The sequence below is a fragment of the Myiozetetes cayanensis genome, unplaced genomic scaffold, assembly GCF_022539395.1.
Source record: "Myiozetetes cayanensis isolate MyiCay16 unplaced genomic scaffold, myiCay2020 scf5-8, whole genome shotgun sequence".
In the NCBI taxonomy this organism is placed as follows: Eukaryota; Metazoa; Chordata; class Aves; order Passeriformes; family Tyrannidae; genus Myiozetetes; species Myiozetetes cayanensis.
Window position 1 is genome coordinate 32,325,947 of NW_026087742.1, and position 24,356 is coordinate 32,350,302.

Below are 24,356 nucleotides of genomic sequence, written 5' to 3' on the forward strand. Positions count from 1 at the left end.
GTGCTCCATCAGTAAGCATGAATTTCCCTACAGTACAAAAACTGTGTTGTTTAAGATCTATCACATTTGTACCTGGCACTGTGTTGTATTATTAAGTGCCAAATATTTGTTTTCAGATCAAATTAGTCTTGATTTGAAATGATAAAATACAACCTTTTCTTTATCACAGCAAAAATTTCTTGGAGATGCCATTTCTGGTAGTGTGAAGAAAGCTATGACACAGGCTCTCCTGCTCACTTACATTTGCTTGTGTGTCTCATGTGATGGAGCTGGTTTTATGCTTTATATACCTACTTTTGAAGCCTAAAAAGTACTGGGAACACTGTTTTAGCAGTATCTGCTAGTGAATGCACATAGTTTCTAGCAACCTCTCCACCCTTCATTCAGGTCCTGTGTTGCTGTGCAGGCAGGCTCAAATACCAAAGATGTATTATCTCAGGACAATTGTTCCTTCATCGATGGTTTTTGATAAGTTTGTCTTGTCTGTGTTCAGAAAGTGACCAAAAATATAAATCCTTTGTTGTAATTTTGGTTTTATATTTGCAGCAAATAGAATGGAGATTAAATTCCTCAAAATTCTCTCTCCTTTCAACTCGTCCACTCATTTGGTATTTTATTTGCAGAAGAGAGGGTTTGGAAGTTAATTTTTAAATAAGGCATAGTGGTATCATGCTTTTTAAAGCCTTTGTTTTGCCATTGGGCACTGGGGTGCTTTTTCCATATGTTCAGAATAGGGTGTGTGAGACAATAATGAATCTGTCTCTTTGAGCCAAACACAGATCCTGACCTAAATGCTTCTTCATTCATCACAAGGATTCCCAGAACGTGCTGGCACCACACAGGTTCTCCTGTCTGAAAAGCTCAACTTAAGCTGTCAGTTGAGGGATAACACCATAAAATAAGGTATTAGGATGTCAGTTGTCACATCTTGCAAATTCTGAGGTGCCTTGTAACACGGACAATGAATAAGGCGATTACAGGGGAAGGAACTGAGGAGCTGTAGCTGCACAATTGTTCTGGGTTTGGTGATAGGAAGGTTGGCAGGCACTGATTATATCAGAGCAGATTTCCTGCCTTACAGTGATACCATGTGATTTAGTCCATTATCAGATGTTCTGGAGGTGGAGAGAAACAATCCAATTAATCCATGCATAGATTTTTCTGTTTGCCTGCAGAGTGCTGGGCAGTTGCTTTGTATGCCCATTCAATGTAATTCGGCATGCACTTAATGTCCTAGGGGGGGTGAAGAATTTGCCATCTTGCCATAAAACAGGTTTCACCTTGGCACAGTGGAAAAAGCATATTAAGTACTAGGGAACTCAGTCTTATTTTAAAGGAGCCTTTTGGAGTGAATTCCTTCTAACTATGTACATTTACTTTCTTGAATTTTATGTTCCTATAGGAGAAATGGGCACTAGCTTCATTATAACTGGAGGCTGTTTAACTCTGAAAACTGCAGCAGAGGCTAACTGGTGTTTTAACAGACCACTGAATGCATACTCACATCATATGTAAAGCTGTTACTGCATTTTCTCCTAATTGCAAACTTGGCAACTAAACATGCAATCTGAATCTTAATCTGGATGCTTAGTAGTTCTTTGAACACCAAGAGAAAAATGTAATGTCAACTTGGTTAACCTTTCTGTTAATTGGGAAGCTGGTATAGAATCAACTGTTGGCTTCTAATCCTCTTCTGGTGTGCTGGGAGGCATGGAAGCTGTGGAAAACCATGGCTGCAGTTGATTTCTGCACAATTCCTTTCAAGGTAAACCACAATCTAAATCGAATTCCTAACAGTGAAACAGGCCCACACAGTGCAAGCACTTTGATGTTACTGCTAAGGCCTACTTGTAGTAAAGCTTGAGTTCAACTAACACTGTAAAAATTCCCATTTGTCGCAGAAACAGCTGCTGGTGTTACAAGACTACAATACATTGATGAACACAGATGGCTTAAGAGCTTTTTTCGCTGTTAAGACCTAGAACTAATTGTCTTTCTGATAATGGAAATCTGTTTCTTTGTTTGTGGCTGGGGAATGCCTGAGAAGAGCTTCAATACTGATGTTGCTCTTAGTTCCTCAAAAGATGGGACAGAGAGGCTAAATACTTATTTTGAAGAGATGAGTAAGCCAAGCTAACTTCAAGGTGAGAAGAGAAGGCAAAAGTTTTTTGGAAGTCAGCATCTGTGAACATCTGTCTGTTCCTACCATACAAGCCCCATCAGGCAGAAGGACATTTGGAAAGGAAGTGCTATGTAAATTGAGAGCACATCTATACCTCTGCTAGCAAGCACTGTTATCTCCCAAAGTTTAGAAGGTCTACTGAGCTGCTTGAGTTAAGGTATACTGACTTTCATAGGCAGCAAGCAGTGGTGGGAGCAAAGTGCTTGACATTCACTTCTAGGCAAAATGACAGCTGCAGGGGCCATGGGTGACATTTAGTGAGTCTAGAGCTATGACAAATCCATGCCTCTGTCTCTGTCTGCTTGTGTTATATTAGTCAGTCACAGATCTGAGAGTGCAACAAGCAGGTAGGTAGATGGAGACAGCTGAGAGGCCTGTGATCCTGCCCCCTTCTGCAGAGGAGCTGAGCTTGGTCTGGTCTGAGCTGACTTGGAAAGGTCTCCTACCACACCCTAGTTTCAGTGGCTGAATACAAAGGGGAAAGGGGTGAGCAGAGTCTGGGGTGAAAGGGTTGAATCAAACAGAGTGAGGACATCGAATACTTGCCCTGTGACTCAGTACCTTCCCACTAGAGAACCTCCCTTGGCATATGTTGTCATACTGCTCTGAGGCACTAGCTGTGGTCAGAGCTCTGCTACCCTGCAGGCTGTACAAATAGCTGAAAAGCCAGTCCCTAGCCCTAAGGGACATCTGTTCTGAGAAGACAAATAACAAGTAGAAAAGAAGGTGAAAGGGAGATGCAGTCATCTGTGTAAAAATTTCTTGCCTTCCATATTTCCAGTATTCCTGCTGGCTGTATTCACAAACCGACTGAGCAATGAGGAGTTGGTTCATACCTGAGTAATTTATTTGCTTGAGGACAGGAAAGCTACTGCTGTGTTCCTGCTCCAACTTAAAAGACTTGCAGCATAAGAGAAGTGCGTATTTTGGCTCTTTAAGAAGCACAGAGTTATAAGAGGGAGGGACAAATTTTAAATAGTCCAGTAATTCTATGGACTGTTAAATCCTGGCATTAAAATTGCCAGTGGTGACCTCAACTCCTGGTAGCTTCAAGTGTATGTAGGTGATTTGAGACAGAAGTTATTTACACGCCTGGGGGGACTAACTTTTGACAGCACTTTCAAAAACAAATTTAAGTTCAAATTCAAATATAGTTGATGCATTCAAATTAGGCTTTTTATTTCTGGTCATACAAAGATGGAGAAGTTGAGTGACAGGTAAGGATGGTCTGTCTTAGTGTAAGGGACTGGCTCAGTGTTGTTTCTCTGCTGTGAATGTTTGTCTGTATTTGACAGTGAAATCTGCAACCTATAATAGAAGGATTGTCAACATAGTTACTTGGTTGCACTAGAAGTTCTGTTTCCTAAACTCCTGAGACGTGTAAAACTGTCATGAACCTCTGGGATTGGGCTAGACGATCTTTAAGGGTCACTTCCAACACAAACCATTCATGGTTGTCCACCAGACCTGTGGAAGATAGTACTGTCCCACAGCAATGGGGACTCTTTTTAGCCTGAAAACCTCAGTAATTGGAGTTGTTTTGATTTCTCCCTTGGGCTCTGTTATTAGCTTGTTTTGCTTAAGGAAAGGGCACAAATGAAGTGAGAAGATAAGCTTGACTTGACCTTTTTTGTTTAAGTGCTCTCTAAATCTGTGTAGTAACTTTCCCAGTCTGCAGGTTAGTCTCCAGGCCATGTACAGGCATATGCCTAATATGTTGTATGCCTAACAAGGAAAGAAAACAAGCTTTCAAAGTGTACACAGCAACTCCTTATTCTGTTCAAGTGTGCTTCATAGAAGCAGGATGACCCTGAATCCTGAAATCCAATTATCAAAACTTTGTCTCCCAGTATTTAAAATGGCTGCAATTCACATGATGGATATATGCAGATTAATAAATGGCAGAAACTTATTTTGTTGTTACTTCCATGGGATGAGGTCTTCCTTTGTAACTCATTGAATTCATACAAGGATTTGTGTAACTTATGGAAAAAATGGCATCATGCTTCCAGACCACATTTGGAGTGCGTGTTTAAAAGCAGTGCAACATGAAAAGTCTGAAGAGGCACCTTCTGAGCCCCAAAGTAGCCAAGCTCTTAATTTTGGTACAGACTACTTCTGTTGTTCTGCTAGCTTATCTCAATTTTTATCTTGGAAGCCTGGCCTTTGAAGATAGGAAACCAAGATCTGCAGTCATTGGAGGCTTCTCCAGAGCTGTCTCTACTTGAGTGTTTATAATAGTTAAGCTTTTTATATTTAAAGAGTTACCCGTAGAGCATTGGTTGAAGTAACAAGGCTGAGGCTCTCCCCTGTCCAGATCATTGTCATCCTTCATAAATAAATAAGGAAAGTAACATATAAAAAGATGGAAGTAGCATGCTGAGTCAGCATTTAAAAAATTCAACAAACAAACCACAACCCAGCTCTCCAAAACAAACTAACAACCAACCAACTTTGACTTTTATTCTGTTCACATTGGTAAGCACATTGTCTGTGTCTATCTAATTTACCCATTTTTCTCCTCCTCAGGCATTTACCAGAAAAAATCAAAGATGATGTTCAGCTAAAGAATATGAGCGGGCAGTGGTTTTATGAAGCAAAGTCAAAGAGGCACAGAGACAAGATACACGGAGCAGACATTATTAGAGCTTCCATGCGCCGGAGGCCTGCCACTACTGGTAAGCATTTGGCTTGTATTTTGTTTTGGAAAATTGGTTCTGGTTCTTACTCAGCTAACCTCCAACACTTACCTGTGAAATACAAGAATATTGGTATCTCTACAAGCAGAAAGTGATGCAAAAAAGAGGCTTTCCATGTAATATACAGTGTAAGCTTTCCTCTTCCCAAATGCTGTATATTAAAAGCTCTCTGCGCTTCCAGGCTCATTCTCATTTCCATTTCTGAGGCCTTGTGAGCTACTTAGGAACATGCAAGAAACCAGAGATTGAGGAAGTTGCTCTTTAACATGGATTTGCAAGATCCTGGGTGCTTAGTTTGAGACCTTTGAGGTCTCAATGGTCTTTAATGGTTGGCACCCCAAGCTAGAGATAGTGCTTATAATTAACTGCAATATATGTGCTGGAAACTCTGGCAGCTAGAACTGGCATCCTATGTCCACATGAACTTTAAATGCACTCAGCAGGCCCCCATCATGGTGAGTGCCCTGGTCACCATGAACTTCATCCCTGGGAGAGAGAGTGAAGAGTCAATCTATATTCTCCAAAATATGTACAGTATAGTGTACAGGATTTTATAGACCTCCATTATAAATCTCTTAGCATCTGACTTTTTAATCTAAAGAGTCCTGATCTATTTTATCATTCTTTGTACAAAAAGTGTGTTGGTTTTTTTCCTGAGAGAAATTGACCTCTATCCCCTCCTAATGTCCTCTAGTTCTACGAAATCCTTTTGATTTGGAAGGACAAGGCTTACATTATTCATACCAGATTGTACTGATATTTGTATTATTTGGTTTTATAAGTTCATGCTACATGAGGGATTTTGCTACATACTAGTAAAGCAAGTAAGATAATTCAATAATGTGGCTGGACTATAGCTTGCTGCTTTCTATAGGTTTTATAACTACAAGTTAGCCTTGTTTTCAGAGAGGAGTTTGAATAATATCAGTTTAGTCAATTTGAAGTTAGTGCTTTGAGTTTTTAAGTTAACACGAGAAGGCCTGAAACAGAAAAGAATGTAAAAAAAAAAAAATCATCAGGGGGTTAGTGTGATATATTTGTGATTTTGGCTGGTTTTGGACTTGAAGATCATGAAAATTAGTTGTAAAATTCTAGCTGAATTTGACAGTAACTTGTACCTTAAGGGAAACTACTTATATCCATAATATCTTAAAGGTAGGTTAATTAATCCCAATCTTATTACTTGAACAAAAAACAGTATTGGTACATTAGGAACTATGTGCAATTGCTTGGTTTACATGACTCATGAGATGGCAAGATACTTTTGCTTGCATTTACAGATGGCGAAAGTGAGAATAAAAATCTTGCTTATTTTTGCATACTAAGAAGTTCTTCTCTTCAAAACTGCTGGAGAAGTGCAAAAAGCAGTAGAGGAAATAATGTAATGTTTTTACTCTGAAAGAGGCTATCATAATAGGATTCTGTCCCACCCTCAAAAGAAATGCAAATCTATTTGCATTTACTGAATGAGGTGGGGCTTTTTGTTTGGTTGGTTTGTTTATACTTAACTTTTTAACTTCTTGTGATAATTCTGTCCATAAAGGATTAACCTCCTGCTTCAATGAGTTATGACCAACTTCCAGTTTACTGCTGTAGGAGGGGAATAATTGACTTGACTAACTGTACTTCAGCATATTTTCAGTTTTCTATGGTTTAATCATTTTTGTTTCCTCAGGACACTGAGGCCAAATTTTTTATGTCTATCTAGCTGCAAGAACTATGGGATCATTCTTTTCCAGAACTGTTGTAGAAAACTCCTCCATTTAGGATCACTTTAAGGTCTAAACCAGATATATCTGGAGTAGTAGAGTGAAGTATTCAGAACAGTATTTGAGTATTCTAGTGGCATTAAAAAAAATATTCTTCAGAAGGCACAAGATCTGCTTCTGAAAACAATTCAAATATAGCAGACTTTAGAAATAGCTGAGGGAGCCCCTGGTGGTCTAGTGGTTAAGGGCGCGGTGCTGTCACCACCGACGCCCGGTTCGATTCCCGGTCAGGGCCACTCCCCGGGCAGATGGAGCTCGTTAACCCTTAAAGGCAATCCATCTACATCCTGAGGACCTCGCTGCCACCGTCCAAGCTCGCTTGGCCCCGGCAGATGAACCTTAGGATTAAAGGGTGGGCTCAGTTCCGCGCACACTGTGTCTCACCTAAAAAATCCAATGCGCAGGCTGGAAGGTGTAAAGACCTTCCCTGGATCTTCGCTCACGAAGACTGGACATTATTATTATTATTATTAGAAATAGCTGTAGGACTAAATGCAGATACTTGTACTTCCTTCTTAAGAAATCCTGTATGAACATATGGGAGACAACCATATTCTTGTTTCACATTTTAGCTGAAGTGAGTCAGAACAAAATGAGCAAAGGAAAGACCAGCTGGGTGAGCAATGTTAATAAAGAAGTCTTTGTGCCACCAGATTTACACGGCATTGTGGAACATCAAGAAGAACATCAACAACTGAAAACTAGTTCAAGGTAAGCTGTCTGTTTAATTGCTCTTAGCGTGTATATATCTGGACTAGTGAAACTCATGAGCTGTAAGTTCCACCCAAAATATTGTACTTATCTCTTATTTCAAAGGTCATCAAATGTTCCCTGAGAACTGTCCAAGAAATCTCTGCATGTGAAAGGCACATAGTCATGCATTGTTAATTGTTCTATGTTCAAATGCAGAACAATCTTCAGCTTACCTTTTCTCAGAAAAAGTTGTGAATGGAGTATAGAATGGTCCCACGGAATCACAGAATACGCTGAGTTGAAGGAACCCATGAGGATCATCCAGTCCAACTCCTGGCCTTGCACAGGACCATCCCCAAGGGTCACACCATGTGCCTGAGAGCATTGTACAAACATTTCTTGAAGTCTGTCAGGCTTAGTGCTGTGACCACATATGTTGTCATGTCACAGTTTAGTTTGGTTCCTTGAAGTGAGGCCAGGATTAGTTAGTAATGGGGGAGCAATAACTTCTGCATCTCTTCATTCAGTCACTTAATGAGGCAAGACTATCGATTCAGCCTGAATTTTAAATTTGGATCATAGCATTATTTAGGTTAGAAAAGAACTGTAAGATCATCAAGTCCAACCATTAACCAGCACTGTCAACTCCACCACTAAACCAAGTCCCCAAGTGCCACATCCACACATGCTTTGAACACTTCATATCACGTGAAAATCAGAGACTAAAAAAATGTTGTTTAGAATTTTCCAGATTTTGGGGTACATAGTTTAAGACCTCTGAGACTTCTTAAGAGGACCAAACATATTTCAGTGGAAAGAGCTAGAATATTTAGATATTTGCAGAAAATGAGTCAGATTCTACCAAGAAAAGTAAATGTCTTTCTGGAATGGAGAAGCTTCCTTTCAGAGCTTCTCCATATGAGATAAGATAGCTTGGATATGCCTGAATTACTATAGTTGTAAAGAGGGCTAGATGATAAGTAGTTTCTGAACTAGGAATGATTTTACATTAAATCACTTTATTTCAAGCCTGTAAACATCCCAAACTGCTTTACTTTGTTTTGAAATAACCTGAGTTGATTTCTGAGACATTTCTTGTCTGTCTCAGACTTTAAAGTAGCTATGTTTAGGTATTGTAAAGGTATTCATTGACGGTGTGAAAAACGTTCAAAAAGCCTGCATTTGAGAAGGAAAGTGCTGAAAGAGCTAGGGTGACAGCAGGTAGAAGTTAAATGTCTTTATGTGGCCAGATTCCTCAACACCATTGAGGAAACAAGAACCAGGGTGTAACCCAGATAACTATTGTTTGTGCTTTCAGAGAACAGAGTGAGATTAGAGCCAGAGTTACTTCTTAGCTTGACTATTTTACTTGGGGCTGTGCCATTGATCAGCTCTGTAACCTTTCACTTTCTTGTCTAAGTCCTTCTCTGTACTTCACCTGTTTTATCTTTGCAGTAAGGCTTGTCTCCTACTGTGCATTTGTACAGTACCTAGTAGCAATTGAGTCTTTCACTTCCATGGTCTGCAAACTGGGCATGCACATTTGCAGTGAATTGCACCAAAGGTTGGTGCAAGTCTTAACAACTCTGGCTTGTGCTACTGGTCTTTCTTATCCTTTATCACTTTCAGTGAACTCAGAGAGGTTTGTCTTGACCACGTTGTGCTGAAAAAGGTCAAATAAACTGCTTTGTTATAGACATCCCAAAAAACGAAGCTGTACAGTAAGGATGATAAAGGTTGCTTATCACAAGAGAGAACTCTGTTTTCCCTCTCAACCCAAGCTGACTGATAACGCTGACAATTAGTTGCCACTAAATGTAGCGTGGCTTTTGCCTTCAGGAGATAACTATTAAGTTATTTCTTTATTTACAGCACAAGACATTCTTCTGTTTAATATATATTTTAGAATATTTTGCACGTCATCTTGCACATCAGGAAGAGATGATGATACTTTAAAAGAAGTAAACCCTTATAATGCTAAACTTGTCATTACAACTCTCCACAGATTCTGTGTGATTGATAAGGTGTAATAGATTTCATAAATTGCCAGGGCAACCTCTTCAAAAATACATAACAAAGTTTAAGAATATGTTGACAATTTTTTGAAATATGACTAACTTGAGAGAGGTCTTCAGCTTGAGGTGATTTGATGACTTTTTTCAGGTCACAGCCGTGGAAAGCTTGATAATTGTTGTCCGGGGCTCTCTCCTGCCTTTTGCTCCAAATTGTACCAGACGTCAATCAGCCTGCATGCCTTGTTCGTGTGTACTTGTTCTTTCACCAGTGGCTGAAGATCTTCTCTCTACAGCAAGTTCACACAGTCCGGTGATTTATGAGGCAATTGGAAGTAGACCTTGGAAGTGGTCTATCATATGCAGGCCGGATGCTTTCTTACATTTACTTTGCATAAATACTTGATTAGATGCCTTGGATCATTTGCTTCTAAAATGTCAAAAGCTGAAGCAAGTGAATGTGGCAGGATGATGCAATTCATTGCTTGTGATTTCAGTGTGACCTTAATTCACTATGACTGAGGTTAGTCTACACGACATTGCATGTGAGAAATTGCAGGAAGTACCATACATTTTTAAAATACTCTTCCTTTCTGTTCTCTTGATACTGGACTTTGAAAGAAACTGGTCCGGCATGGCTGTGGGTCTGTCTCTAATGGCAGCAGGAATTAAGGGGAGACACAAAAGTGGAAAAACAATAACCTCAGCAGCTGGAGTGGAAAGGAAAAATCTACAAACATGTAATTTGGCTGTAAAGATAGTGGAGCCACAGGGAATTAACTGGCTCTTCCTCTTGCAATGCAATAGTCTTAACACAGCTAGAACTAAGAGGATGAAACGTAGTATCATTCTGGAGCTTGGGATTGCACAAAGGGAGTTCACAGCTTCTGGTGTCCAAATCCTACCCGTGGTTCAAGCATTTGGACTTTTAAAACATTTTGAAGTGCTACTTTAAGGATAAGGTTGCAGGAATTTGGGGTTTTATGGTTTGGGTTTTTTTTCCTTTTCTTCCCTTTTTCCTTTAAGAGTATGTTTTGGGCCAGGACTGGCTTTCAGGCTTTGCATTAAACTGCACAACTTCTAATCTGAGGATTGGGGCCAGAAGTTATATGATAACAAATTACTCAGACTACTTTTGTTCTGGATCCTGTTCTCAAACTTAAAAAGTTCTTTCTGAGTACAAAGAAAGTTCAGTTCTGGTAGACCTGTCTGTAAATTTTTAAGGATAAAATCCATCCCTGGGGCCAGCTCTACTGCTGTTGAATTAGGGTGCTGCCATATAAGGTGGAACAGAAATCAGACCACAAATATATTCTTAAAATCAGCGTAGTTATTTTTATCCCCACATCCCAAATACCTGAATTCCATAATGAAGCTATGAGTTATTTCTTTCTTGAGTGTTATATCACTGTGATAATTTTCTTGCATGCCAGAGCCTTTACAGGTCAGGTATGTGAAGTGTCTTTGGAGGTGTAACCTCGAACAGAATGAATTTTCAAAGGGTGACTCACACTGTCAATATTGCCTCTGTTCAGTGATACCATCTGTCTATATGCTGAATCTCAAAATAGGGGGGTTATCTTTAAAATTAAGATTTGGATGTTGTTTTCTTCCCTAATCTAGAAAGCATTCTTAGCCTACGCTGAACAGGTAACAGCTGTGGGTCCTAGAATTCTGCAAAGTGAAAACTTGCACAAAATACCTAATTTTTAAAATCCATGTATTTACAGCGCCTGCAAATCTGCAACCCCTTTCTCCAGCTTTGCTCCTACCTTTGCCTTGATGCCTCTTGGTTGCTCTCCAATCTGTGTGGGGTTTGGGCCTTCATTGTGGTTCTTGGTGCTTTGTTTTGCTGAACTGAAGTGTGGGATTTTTTTAGTCTAGGTGTATTTATCAGTTTGCCTTCATGTACTCTTAGATTAGCCTTGTAAATGCTGCGTATCTTGGAACTGTTTGTTTAGTTTTCTCATCTGTATGGAGTTGTGGTTAAACTCATTTTCAGACCCTTTGTTGTGAAACTTAATTGTAGGATCCTGGGTGTCATTTTTTCAGTATGTAACACCAAGTTAACAACTCTCTAGTTATTTTAAGGTAAGTTTTATGAAGTAGTATTGCATTAAAGATTGTGGGACTGTAGGTGTTCAATGAAACAAGAGTTACCTCCTCACCTGGAAAAAACTGCACTGAAGAACGTCTTACTGATTTCTTGCAGCCTGGGGTGCATAATAGTGTTTTCCTTGTTAAAAATGAGTGAAGGGTTGAAGTATTCACAACCTAGACCTTAAAAATTAAGATCATGTTTGTTGTGTTTGGTAGTAGACAATGCAGACCAGACACAAAGTGCAGGAGTACACAGGTGCTCCTAAAAACAAAAACATAAGCTCAAGTGCTTTATAAAACAAGAACACAAACTCCAGTTTCTGTAGTTTCTTTATAAATATATATCTATTTTCAGACTTTAAAGAAAAAGTATTTAAAACTAAGGTTAAAACAGTAATGTGGAATGATATTTTTAAAAAGGAATTACGAGTTGTAACAGTTCTTTAAGGACTAGATTTTTTATTTTTTATTTAGGATCAGCAAAGAATAAAAAGAACAATAGTAATCTGTTAGTAATCTGGTGTGTGCATATCAGAGGCTGCAGCAGTTACTGTTGAAAAGTAAGAGGAGTTTATTGATCACCCAAGATGATAATTCATTTCACCCATTACAAGATCAGCTCATACCTTAAGTCTCTATCTCTATGCATGGTGGTATATTTCTTAAAGGTAGTACTGAACCAAAAGAACAAGGAAGAGATATAGAAGTTCATAGTTCTGATTATAACTGGTATTTTTTTGCTAGCCTTGTGTTCACACTGCTCAATACTGTCATATTATCTTCCCCATAATGACAGCTTTCCTTTTGTAAAATGGAAGTACTGTCACTTCTTAAACACACTTAGCAGTCCAGAGGCCACTAGCCTTTCAAGGGTGACTGCCAGAGGGTTTCCCCCCTGCCCCCTAAACTTAGAGGTTAACTGTACTACACCCTGGAGAAGATGGGAAAGTTGTTCTCCCCTCGAGAGGGCACTGTTACCAGTTACTTGACTGGAGAGATCTTTGTTCATGCAAGGAGGAGAATCTGGAACCTGATGAGAGCTGGATGATGATTCTTGTCCTGAGATATCTTGTGGCTCTGCTACTCCCCACCTGAAAGTCTTTTCAGCCATAACAAAGATAATTGACCAAAGAAATATTCATTTTTGGAATCTCTTCATACATCTGCATTGGAAAACCCATAGGAGTTGCTTTCCTTCCCAGTCTGAGGTCATATTTCCTGTCTGGAGTATACAAATTTTTCCTGCCTCATATGGTTCCCCATCCCCAGAATCATATGTATGTTGGTTAATGTCAACATTTTCTACATAAAATTAAGATGCTGAATGTGCTTGTTTTATGAAGACCATATTTAAATCCACATCTAACTTTCATGTTTGAAAACCAAATGCTTTTTGATATTTGAAATGTTTAGATAAACTCAAATTGTAAAAATCTGATTGTAAAAAAACCTTTTATCATTCTGCAAATAGATGAAATAATTCTTGATATAATATCTCTTCTAATTGTTTTAATTTTGTCATATCTGGACTATACTTACTATTACAAGTAATAACTTCACTTATGCTATTGAACTATAGATTTTATAGATCTTAATTGAAAGAATATCTTATAAGCTGAGTGGATGTGTTGTCATCTGTGCCATGTTATATCTTTGCTATAGTGGTGTTGGGATTCCTCAGTTTTTTCTCATCTGGACACTTTGTAAAACTTTTTCAACTCACATTTTGGCACTTTCCTCCTCTTTGATTTCAGTCCTAGAAGGACAAATGTAGGACAAGGATAGAGATGGCAACAGTGTTATTGTTTGAAGAGTAGATATATTTACATAAATCTTGCTCAAACATCTAAAACATATCAAAAAACGTGATTTCTATCATGCCGTGTAGAAGTTGGATTGAATTCTCTAACAAGAAAAGAAAGTTTTGCAAGGAAACAAAGCAGCAAGAATATCCCCTTTGCTAGGGGAAGGAGAAGTTTCTAAATCTGATGACAACAGGCTAAATAGAAAACTTCAGGTGCCAAGAAGTTGTGTTTGAGTATGTGTAAATGAATCTTTGTTTTACTTTTTCAAAAAGGCATAAAGTACTGTCTGTTTGCTGAAATTGTTATACACTTTTCCTTTGCAGTTCTAAAGCCATAACCTCTGTGTTAGACAACCCAGAGGAAAGGCCTAGGAAGGCAGCAGTGGCATCAGTGAAGGTATGACTGATATTGAATATACCAGAAGTTATCTTCTACATTTTGTGTGGTTATTTACTTCAGTGGTAAAGATAATTAAAGATTTTAGGAAGAAAGATTATAAGTTTGAAAAAATGAGTCTTTTGTTTTGTTTTGGAGGGAGATAATGAAAGCCACTAAAAGTTCAGCACTAAAGTGCTGCTACATCTGTAACTGGTGTTCTTGATCCTGTTTCCAGCCTCTTCAACTGCTGAAAGGGATTGTCCTGCTGTGTTCCAGGATCACAGAACTAGAGATAAAATTATTTAACTTGCAATAATGTGGCATTTTCAAGTGTCTTTGAGTGGTAACTTATCTCTGTTGTTGGTGACTCCAGAAAGAACTAGATGAAGCTATCACTGTCATTTCTGACAGTTCCTGATTCATATTGTTTAGGGTTTTGTCATGTATTCAATTCAAGAGGTATGCTTTCAGACTCTTTGCTGACAGGTGAGTGAGGCAGAGGAAATCACTGTACCTGTGTTTGTTTTGTGAAGGCTGCACTTATACAACAATATGACTACAATTATGGTGTTCGTTCTGTTTTTAGCAAAGGAGAAACCCGTTTAATTCCATTGCATCAGGTGATGATGTGAACAGTGGGGAATCAGAAAACAGACCAGCCATTGTACCTCAGCTATCAGAGAAGGGTAAATACACTTATTTAGCATATGACTGTGAATTTCTGTGGAAATGTGAATGTGGAAATCATTTTTACTTTTATTGCTTTTTTTGAAAGGTATCAAAACCTGTTTTGCCTTAAACTAGTTGATAATTTCAAGTAGTTATTTCAAACCTCATCTAAAACATGTGAATATACTCAGGAAATGGCTGTTTACATGAATAAATGTGTTTTGCTTCCTTTCTTTTATTCACAGTTCCAGTCAGTACTAAGAACTGCATCTCAGAGGGCTGTTTCTTCAGAACTGCTGTTAAGAGGACAGCAATGTTTCTTTGATTTTGGCATAGCCGCCTTTATGACCTTCCACTCATTGCTATTAGCTCAACAGAAGCAGCCTAGCTCTCTTTGATCTTTGTTTTTAATTCATTTTCTTAGTCCTGTTTATTTTCAAATCCTCCCTTTCCAGCAGTATTGTCTGCAAGCAAGTTGATGAGTGATGATTTATCACAATACAGTCATTTGAAGTTCTAATTTAGAATTATATGTGGAAATTACTCTCCTGTCTTTGTTGTGAAGCTTGCAAACAGGAAAAAGGAAGACTTGCACAGTAGTAATAAAAAGCCCTTCATCTCCCTACCAGGAGATTATTTCTGCACTTTACCTGGTTCCATATGACAGTAGAAATAGTCTGTTTCCATCTTTGTAGATTGTTGTTTATGTTCTGACCTTGAAGAGGTGTATGCGTATTCAAAAGCTGCTCTTTCCTGCAAACTTTGTGCCTTGCAGGAATACTGCTGATGATAAATTTGGGGTGCTCTCTGTCTTTGGTATCATCAAATAGTTAGAATTTCTAGAATAAGAAATAACTGCAGGATTTTAATTTGTTAAAAGTTGCTATTACATACAAATCAAAATGAAAAATGGATTTAACATGTATGTATATTAAAATTCTGCCTGTGTTTTTATTGCACTTGCTTTTAATAAACCATTATAATTACTTCATCCTAGATCTACACTGTCATATTTTTCTTTTTATGCAGGCAAATGTTGTATAAACTCATAATTTCTTCTTTATGTATGTCTTACAGAAATTTTCTCAGTCTCAGAAGAGAGCCCACCTAAATCAAACTTACAAAATGATGAAACAGAGAAACATAAGAAGCCTTCTGTAGAACTTACTGATGAATCACAGAAGGGATTAATTAAACGTCCTGTCCCAAAAGCTAGAAAATTAATTCACAAAGCAGCAGATTCTGTATCACAAAGAGAAGACTTTGTTCCAAAACCAACCAAACAGACTGAGAGGATTAATGGCACTGGTACACCTCCCAGGGGCATTCTAAAGCGCAGCTCAAGTTCAAGTTCCACTGACTCAGAAGTTCGTGTTAGTCAGATGTTAGATGTTCAGAAGAAGAATGGTCTTTCTACTGCAACTATTTTTGAAGGAGATTCTGAGAAGAACTCTCTTGTGGACGAAGCAGAAGATGGCACACAAATTTCAATGGAAAAACTAAAACAAGTGAGGTTTTCATCGAGCACAAACAAAGGAAGGCTTCTGCAAAGCCCACAGCCCCACCATGGTAAAGAAAGAGGAGAGCTTGATTTGTTAGAATCTGACCAAAAAAAGATTAGTGGAAATCATGCTATTGGATCAGATTCATTTGGGGATAAGCAAAGTTCTGCTGTGAAGCCTTCAGGAACCTATTCATCAGCTTTACAAATGAAAACAATAGATGGTTTACAAAAAGATACATCTGCATCCGGCCCTTGTGACACTAATAGGTCAGTCTTCCTGGTTAATGAAAGCTTGCAGACAAAGACAGTTTCTCCTAAGAAGCTTGAAATTCCACAGAAGACTTCCAGTAATATGCTGCCAAATAGCAATAATGAACTGAGCATTGATGAGGCACGTGAAAACAAATTCAACCAGATCTTGAGCCATGAATCGAAGTCACACAAAAACTTTACTGGTAAGAGACTAATGCTAGTGAAGAATGGAATGTAATAGCAATATAGCATGTGTTCATTACCCTTTGGGTCACTTATACCTAACAATTAACAGCTCGGAAACAGAAGTAGCAGGAATGTGCTACGTACCGCAGAATTAAATCCTAGATCACTTTTTTGTATTTTTATGCTGCAACATAGTCAATATTGTTTTAGAGGTTCTTCTATTGGTAATGTCATCAGAGCCTTTATAGGCACCTTTATTGTGAATGATGAAGTGATGACGTTTGGATGAAATTCCTCTTATAAGGCTTGGTAGATCTGTCTGCACAGGAACTGAAAATTTTAGTGTATTGCTGTCAGTTGTCCTTGGGAGTAACCCTGTTGTGATTTGGGGATTTGCTCATAGGACTAAACACAAATATGCTGAGTTGTGTGTGTGATGCCCAGCACCAGTTCAATGTAGGCATTTCCTCTAGAATGGGATTAAGTCATTTTATCTGCTCACACCCTCAAAAACAATGATTCCAGTAGGATATATCACTGCAGGAGTTTTTTTCCCCTCTATTGTCCATAGTATGGTTGTTTTCAAAAACACAAGGGCAGAGAAATCTTGTCTTCATTAACAGTTAAAAAATAAGTTCTGAGAATTTTCTAAATAGATCAAATGTTTTTAGATTCATAACTCTGATAAGTTTGTTTATATTGTAGATGAACATCAACTTTTTGCTAAGACAGAAGCACGTGAGGTGTCAAATAGCAATTCTACAAGTCTTCAACAAGGTAAGCCTGATCTTGTTGAGGAGAAAGATGCTAAAACTACTTTCAAGCCTGACAAACATGCTGATGAACTCGTGAAAGTGGATGATGAATCTGTATCAAAAGTTTTAGATTGGTTTAAAAGAAGTTCTGACACTGAAGATGGGGAACATGCATCAATTAGATCCCAAGGCAGGGAGCCCAAAGAGGAAATGGACTTTTCAACCAGAGCAGCAGTTCTTCCTACAGAGCACAGTGGGCCTAGAATGCATGGAAGGACAGGAGTTACAGAAGAGTTCCCACTCGGAAAGATTAAACAACACAGCAGTGTTTCATCTAGATCATTTGCTTCAGAAGATGAGAGGGTGAAGCCTAAGAAAGGGAAAATGAATGAAGAGCAAAATGACAAACTGCTAACTGAATTTGATTGTACAGGAGTCGAAGAAAAAGAACGTGGTCAAGAATTCAAACAACAAAATCAAAAGTCAAATCTCTTGGGACATCAAGAACACAGGCTACAACCTCAGAAGTATGAATCAGAGAAGGCAATACAAGAAAAAAGAAGAATAAGGGAGATCAGAGCATTCTGGGAAAGGGACAAAATTATACCCAGTCATGGAGAGAAAGAAGTTAATACCAATACTACTGCATCACGTGGCCGTGCATTGAAAGGTCTTGGAGAAAGTGACAAAACAGAACCGACTGCAGTATACCCACCTAATGGGTTGCACAGTCAGAGCAAGAATACTTTAAGTCCTCAATTTAGTTCTGTGAGACAGGATTCCAGAAATGAACATCAACACTCTTTCAAGTTTGGACCAGGCCATGCAGTTAAAAAGCCAGAAGGAACACTTACGTCTGATGAAGTTCACGAATGTGCAGAACTGCCAAAAGCCAGAAATTTGCAGTCCAGAGTTGGTGTCACTTCAGCCTCCACAAAAAGCAAAGACAAAGATGAGAAAGAAACACTTAAAGGAAAAGTTGCTGCTTGTTCACAACAGAAGCCCAGCTTTCAAGTTTCTTCTTTAAAAGGAAAAATGGATGAAAAGTCCAAGAATCAAATTTCAGATCCTTCACGGTTTCAGAGTTTGAGAAACTTCTGGGATACTGGAGTTAAATTCCAGAGTAGAATTGACAGGGAAGATGTTTCTTTGCCAAATAATAATAGTTCAATAATCTATGAAAGCAAATCAAAGGAAGATAAAAAAGGTAGAGATAATGTGAGCAGGCAAGAGTTAATTCAACAACAAACCCAAACACTTGAGAGAGAAAAAACACAGAAACAAGATTCTCCGGTATGCAAAAGGTCTCTAGAATCTCCTACCATGGAACATCTGAATGTGACCCACACACAAAATACAGACTCTGTCCAGCTGAACAGAAAACCAGTTATCTCAAAATCCCAGGAAAAGACGACTCTTCCGGAGCAAGAAGTTAAAGAATGTATGGGGGAAAGTAGTGTTTCATCAAAATATCATCATGTTTCCTTGCAGTTGCTCCAATCACCCAGTGATAAAAATGCTTTGAAGGAGACAACAGTAGGTGATAGGCAACGTTTACCTACAGAAAAAGTGGAGAACAAGGCTAGTCCATTGGATATCAGTCTCCCTAAGGAGGAAGTTGCAGAGACTGTGGAGAAAGTTGTTCTACCTAAAGGTGAGCTTGACGTATTTAAATCAGTTTTAAAGAAGTTAGAAAAGGAAGCCTCTGAGATGTCATATAGCTTAAACATAAAGGAAAATGTTTTGAAAGGGACAACTTTTCACTCAAATCAGTGCAAGGTCATTGAGAGAACAGTAGAAGAGAGCCATGATATTTCTCCTGCTGATCAAAAAGAAGAAATGGGTAAAAATACAGGAAAAGTGAATATGCCATCAATAGATGAGCGTGAGAACAAAAAAAGCCTCAGAAAACTGTTTAGGGAATTTGAACCTTTGCATCTACAGCATCAGGCAGCAGACAAGGATGATACTCTTGAGGCTTCTGGTTTGCGGAACCTGCTCAGAGAAACCTTTGTATCTCAACCTTCTGAATATAGAAGGGTGGGAGTGAAAGCATACAATGACATGAATAGCATATCAGAAACTAATAGCAGCATAGAATCAACATACCAAGGAGCTGCTGGTCAGCCTGAAGAGGTCCATGAGACAATAGAGAAGTCTATTGCCCCATCCAAGGTCAGTGGCTTGAGTTCTGTCTTACAGAAGCTGCTGAAGGAAGCTGCTGAAACATCACTTCCTAAACCAAAATACCCTGACAGCACAGTGTGGAGGACAGCTGAGGTGGAAGTGAAAAGCACAATATATGAACATGATAGAGAGATGCCGCAGGAAATCAGTGAGACCATAGAAAAGTCTGTTGCCCCATCTAAGGACAGTGGCTTGAATCTTGCTTTAGAGAAGCTGCTGAAGGAGGCCTCTGAAACACCACCACCTAAACCAAAACGTGCTGACAGCACTGTAAAGAGAGCTGCTGAGGTGGAAGTTAAAGGTAGGACTTATGAGAATGATGGAGAGATGCTGCAGGAAATCAGTGAGAGGGTAGAAAAGTCTGTTGCCCCATCCAAGGACAGTGGCTTGAATCTTGCTTTAGAGAAGCTGCTGAAGGAGGCCTCTGAAACACCACCTCCTAAACCAAAACATTCTGACAGCCTAGTATGGAGAACTGCTGAGGTGGGAGCTAAGAGCACAACCTATGATCATGATGGAGAGGTGCTGCAGGAAATCAGTGAGAGGGTAGAAAAGTCTGTTGCTCCATCTAAGGACAGTGGCTTGAATCCTGCTTTAGAGAAGCTGCTGAAGGAGGCCTCTGAAACACCACCTCCTAAACCAAAACGTGCTGACAGCCTAGTATGGAGAACTGCTGATATGGGAGCTAAAGGCACAATGTATAAATGTGATGGAGAGGTGCTGCAGGAAAGGGGTGAGACCACAGAAGGATCTGCACTGTCCAAGGTTGAATATAGAGTGTCTGATGTAAATTTTCAGAAGCTACCAAAAGAGGTCTCTGAAACACCAGCTTCTGTGCTAGAAAACACGGATAAGAAAATGCAAGGTAAAATACGGACTAGTCGAAGTATGCATGGTTCACATCAACAAGAGAGAGATTGTCCTCAAGAAATAGAAGAAACAGTAGAAAAAAGTTCTGTTTCACATATTGAAAAATTTAGTGAATTCAGTTATTCTTTAGCAAAACCTGTTCAAAAACCATCTACAGTTTCATATCCAATATCCAAGGAGTTACATAGGCAAGAAAAGTTTGGGGATCCTGCATTTCCCTCAGAAAAAGAGACTCTATTCACAACTGTATCACAGCCATACAATGTTTTAAGTAGCTATCATACACAAATAAATTTAGCTATCAAAGGAGAACCTCTAGAACAAAATGTCAAAGCTTCAGTAAATGATCTTGCAATAAGTGAAATTGAACCTTCTGATCTTAAAATAAATGAAGTTATTAATAAAATAGAAGAGAGAAACATGGTTCCAGTTGATCTTACTCCCTTGGAAGACAAAACAAATACGACTGCAATCAAGCCATTTCAGATAAACAAAAAAGGGAGGAGAGATGAAAGCACATCCTTGGAGGCCTCTGAATGGAATTCAGAATTTCAGGCACTGTTGAATTTCAGAAGAGCAAGCACACCTCTTAAAGATGACGGCAGCTCACCCCAGCCAAAAGAAGCTCTGCTCTGCCTAACGTCTCAGCATGAGGATGATGATGAAGAGGAAGAGGACATTTTAAATTTGAGAACCAAATTTTCGGATGAAAACTGTGATTCCCACTCTGGAACCGGAAGTTCAACTCGTGAGCTGTTTGATTTCTAAAATTCATGGTGCTGAGTTGTTAAACATGGATGCAATATTTTTTTGATAGCCAACTTGAAATACGTTAACAGAAAGTCTGTGTGATACTTATTTCTTAGTTGAATGCTGTGGGTATTTGTTTGGGAAGGATGGGAAGAACTAATTAAGTTCTGTAATTGGAAAGTATATGATAGACACGTACTACATTTGGGTAAGCCTTTTTGGTAAGGGGAGTTTAGCAGCATGAATCAATTCAGTATTCATGATTTACTCTTTTCTTCCTCCCCCATGATATCATCTTTAAATTTGTTAATTTGTAACACCAATCTAGTAATTCCTTTAAATATACTGGATTAAAAGAGAAAAAAAAATCAGTGACTGTCTGAGTACATTCTTTAGTTTGACCAGCTAGTCTTCAAAGATAGATGCTCATCAGTGGAATGGCTGGATACAAGAACAATACCGATACTCGGTGCTATTTCATTTAGCAATGCTGCCTGGTGCACTGGAAAGTGAATATATAAATGAAGAGATGTGTTTACCAGGATTCACATTATTTGGTTGAATGGCAGCTCTAGTCAATCTATAGTGTGTGATAGTCATCAAAGAACTGAAGATAGAGGAGATAATTTAACCTTTTTAGTCTCATACTGAGAGATTGGGAATCTTTTCTTCAGATGGAGAATCTGAGAAATATGTGACATTCCCAGGGCCAGCCAGCTTACACTTGAGCCTGTTTTGAAAGTGAGATTCCAAAGGAAGTCAGTGAAAACTGAAACAAATGAGAAAAAATCAAACATAATTTGTTGTCACCTGTAATTACAGACAGAACACTGCAAGGTGTGGTTGGTTGGTGAAAAGGGAGGAAAGTAAGATAGGGAGGAGAGTCTTAAATGTTTCTGAAGGACCTAGGTCTATCTTGATTCTACCTTGGAGACAATTGCATAATTTCAGAGATCCAAATATATCCACAGCTGAGGTTTTTGTGTGTGTGTGTTGTTAGTCAAGTACTGAAACAAAATTACTTTCACTGTGGAGACAATATAACACAAAAATTTGCATTGAGGGGAGAAAACTAAAACTATTAACTTTTTTTGGGGTGCCTATTCCTAACAAGATGGTTACAAAATGGCTACAATCTGAGTTTATCTTATATAATTCTTAAATAATTAAGTGCCATAATTACCCCAAACCCCATTAATAGTCAGTAAAGACAGGTACCTACACAGGACAAATCAAGCAACTGGTCTCTGCTGATGACTAAGGATATTTAGAGAGTAAAAATGGACACTTCCAATCAGATATTTGTTTCATTTTGAATTTATTTTGTATTTTCTTTGAATGTTCATTGTCTTTGCTAAGAGTCTAAGTAGATTCTCATGAGAAACCGATGGCTGGATCTTCATTGACTTGCTTCAAGTGGCATGTCTGTGTGTGCAGTGTTCATATGTTTTGTCTCATAACAGGTTCTGAAGAAGAATTAAACCCTGTTTTGATGGCTTTGAAAAGGAGTGCAGATAGGAAAAAGCCTTCCAAAAGTCTAGAGGACATTCCATCAGCCACCTCAAGTGAGCACAAAGCTTGTGTATGTCTCCCATGACCCCAGTTTAGCTTAAATGTGTTAATGCTGGTTTTCTGCACAGCCTTGCCAAGTCATGGCTTTGTTTTTGTTTCTCAACTGTATGGAGCTTGTAATGTGAAGCCATATTATCTTCTCATACAATTTCATTTCCAGTTATTTATGTTAATTTTGAAACAACACTGGTCTGTGAAGCAGACATCTTCCAGGAATGCACTATGTCGATAGTGATTAACTGTTTCTTGGATAGTTTTTCGGTAGTGGATGTATTGGCAATTACCCAAATTGGTAATGAGCAACAACTGCCATTGCCTCCTGGCTTCTTGCTTGGGCTGAATTAGTAGACAATGAAAGCATGAAAAACTCAATTTAGTAATATTTCACCTGTGTGTCCTGCCAAACTCTTTGGTACTTTGAGATAATAAGTGTGAGATTAATATTATACTTAAAATAAATTCCTGACTTCCCTCAGTAGCCTCCTAGGATTTCTTTTTTTCAATTATTATTCCTGCTTTCCTTCACCCTGCCCCTGAGAGTTTTCATGCTTATCTCATGTCTAATGGGGAAGACATAGACTGAACTTACATTAGTAAACTGGAGTGTGGAAATGTGGTTTTTGAAAGATGTTGGCTATTGTTGGCAAGTTTTTATTCTAATACTACTTATGCTATTGCTTGCTTCTAACTAGTTTCTAGGTTTTAGGTCTGCACTAACATTGTTGCAACAGCACGCTGATAGAAACTGTCAACACGAGAGCCCTGCTTTGGATGTAGTGTGTGAAGTAAAAGCATCTCTTGAATTTAACCATTCCCATGGCTTTGCTGGTTTGTTTGTGGATTTTGTCCTCATTACACTTAATTCTGTGATTACCACTGCCACCCATTTTACACTCAACAATGAAGTTTCTAACTATGTGTTATTTTTTCCTGCACAGATAAAGGAAAAATAAATAATCCAAAGGAAGAATTAGCTCTTAGTGCTGAAGATGGTAAATATCTTTTGTGTCTGCATGGATATTTATTGATTTTTCTGTGCCCTCTGTTTGATAGTGAAGGTTTTTTTTTTTTTTAACTAAGAACTGTATTGTGTTTTTGATTTTATTAACCTCAACATGGCTGAAAATCTTCTGTAGAATTCTTCCTTAAGGAATGTATTTATGTCCTCCTATATATGTAGAAGCTGGGTCACTTATCAATGTATTATTTTGGCTTTCACCCATTCAGCCTATGGAACAATTACTGAAATCATAGGGAGCTTTGAACACTAACTCAGTTAACATTGAATTTGTCTGTTTATCTGTTGCATTATAAGATGCAAGATGACTTTTGTTAGTGCAAAACATTTTCAGAATACATCAATCAAAGAGGAACCTCTCTTAAAATCCATCTCAGTCCTGCAAAGTAGAATTATTCAAAGAAATAGATGAACTGCTAGATCAGCTAGCGCTGATACCATCAGTCCATTAGCATGTTACAGATACCTTACTGTTGAGTTTTTCTATATACTTTATATAGAGACTTAAGCACCATACTGTACTCTGCTTACAATGAAGATACTGAAATCCTGTTTTGCATTCAGTGTGAATGTGTAGACTTATCTGAAAAAAGTAGAGTTTTTGACTTAAATTTATTAAGAGTGAAGTTATGAAAAAAACCCCCAACACAGTTAAATTGATAGCTGTGCAGACAGAATCTTTTGAAGAGACTGTTCATTTAGAACAGTGAAAAGATTGATTTTGTTTAGCTTGCACACTCATATTACCTTTATGATCCAGCTCCTCCAAGGAGAACAGAGATGTGAAACATAGAATCATAGAACTGTTTAGGTTGGAAAAAACACATTACATGAAAGATCATAAAGTCCAACTGCTAATATAGCACTGCCAAATTCACCCCTAAGTCCCTAGTTCTGCATTTACTCTTACAACTTGCTCCATGATGCATCAAAATGAAACACTTAATACTCCTAA

The 24,356-nt window shown here is 38.4% G+C and overlaps 1 protein-coding gene across 4 annotated transcripts in view; it reads left to right on the top strand.

Annotated features, from left to right (window-relative positions):
* The window catches only part of SYTL2 (synaptotagmin like 2), a 53,432-nt gene that overhangs the window by 18,334 nt on the left and 10,742 nt on the right, over positions 1–24,356 (top strand). For 3 of the 4 annotated variants that reach the window (XM_050332270.1, XM_050332268.1, XM_050332269.1), the window contains exons 1-3: positions 17,055–20,809; positions 22,275–22,376; positions 23,322–23,375. In XM_050332270.1, the coding sequence (XP_050188227.1) occupies positions 17,215–20,809; positions 22,275–22,376; positions 23,322–23,375 (3,751 nt within the window). In that variant the 5' untranslated portion in view covers positions 17,055–17,214. Of the gene's footprint in view, positions 1–4,711; positions 4,861–7,222; positions 7,362–13,583; positions 13,657–14,224; positions 14,325–15,384; positions 16,267–16,954; positions 17,027–17,054; positions 20,810–22,274; positions 22,377–23,321; positions 23,376–24,356 lie in introns of those variants that run through there. The other variant, XM_050332272.1, reaches the window with a different exon arrangement.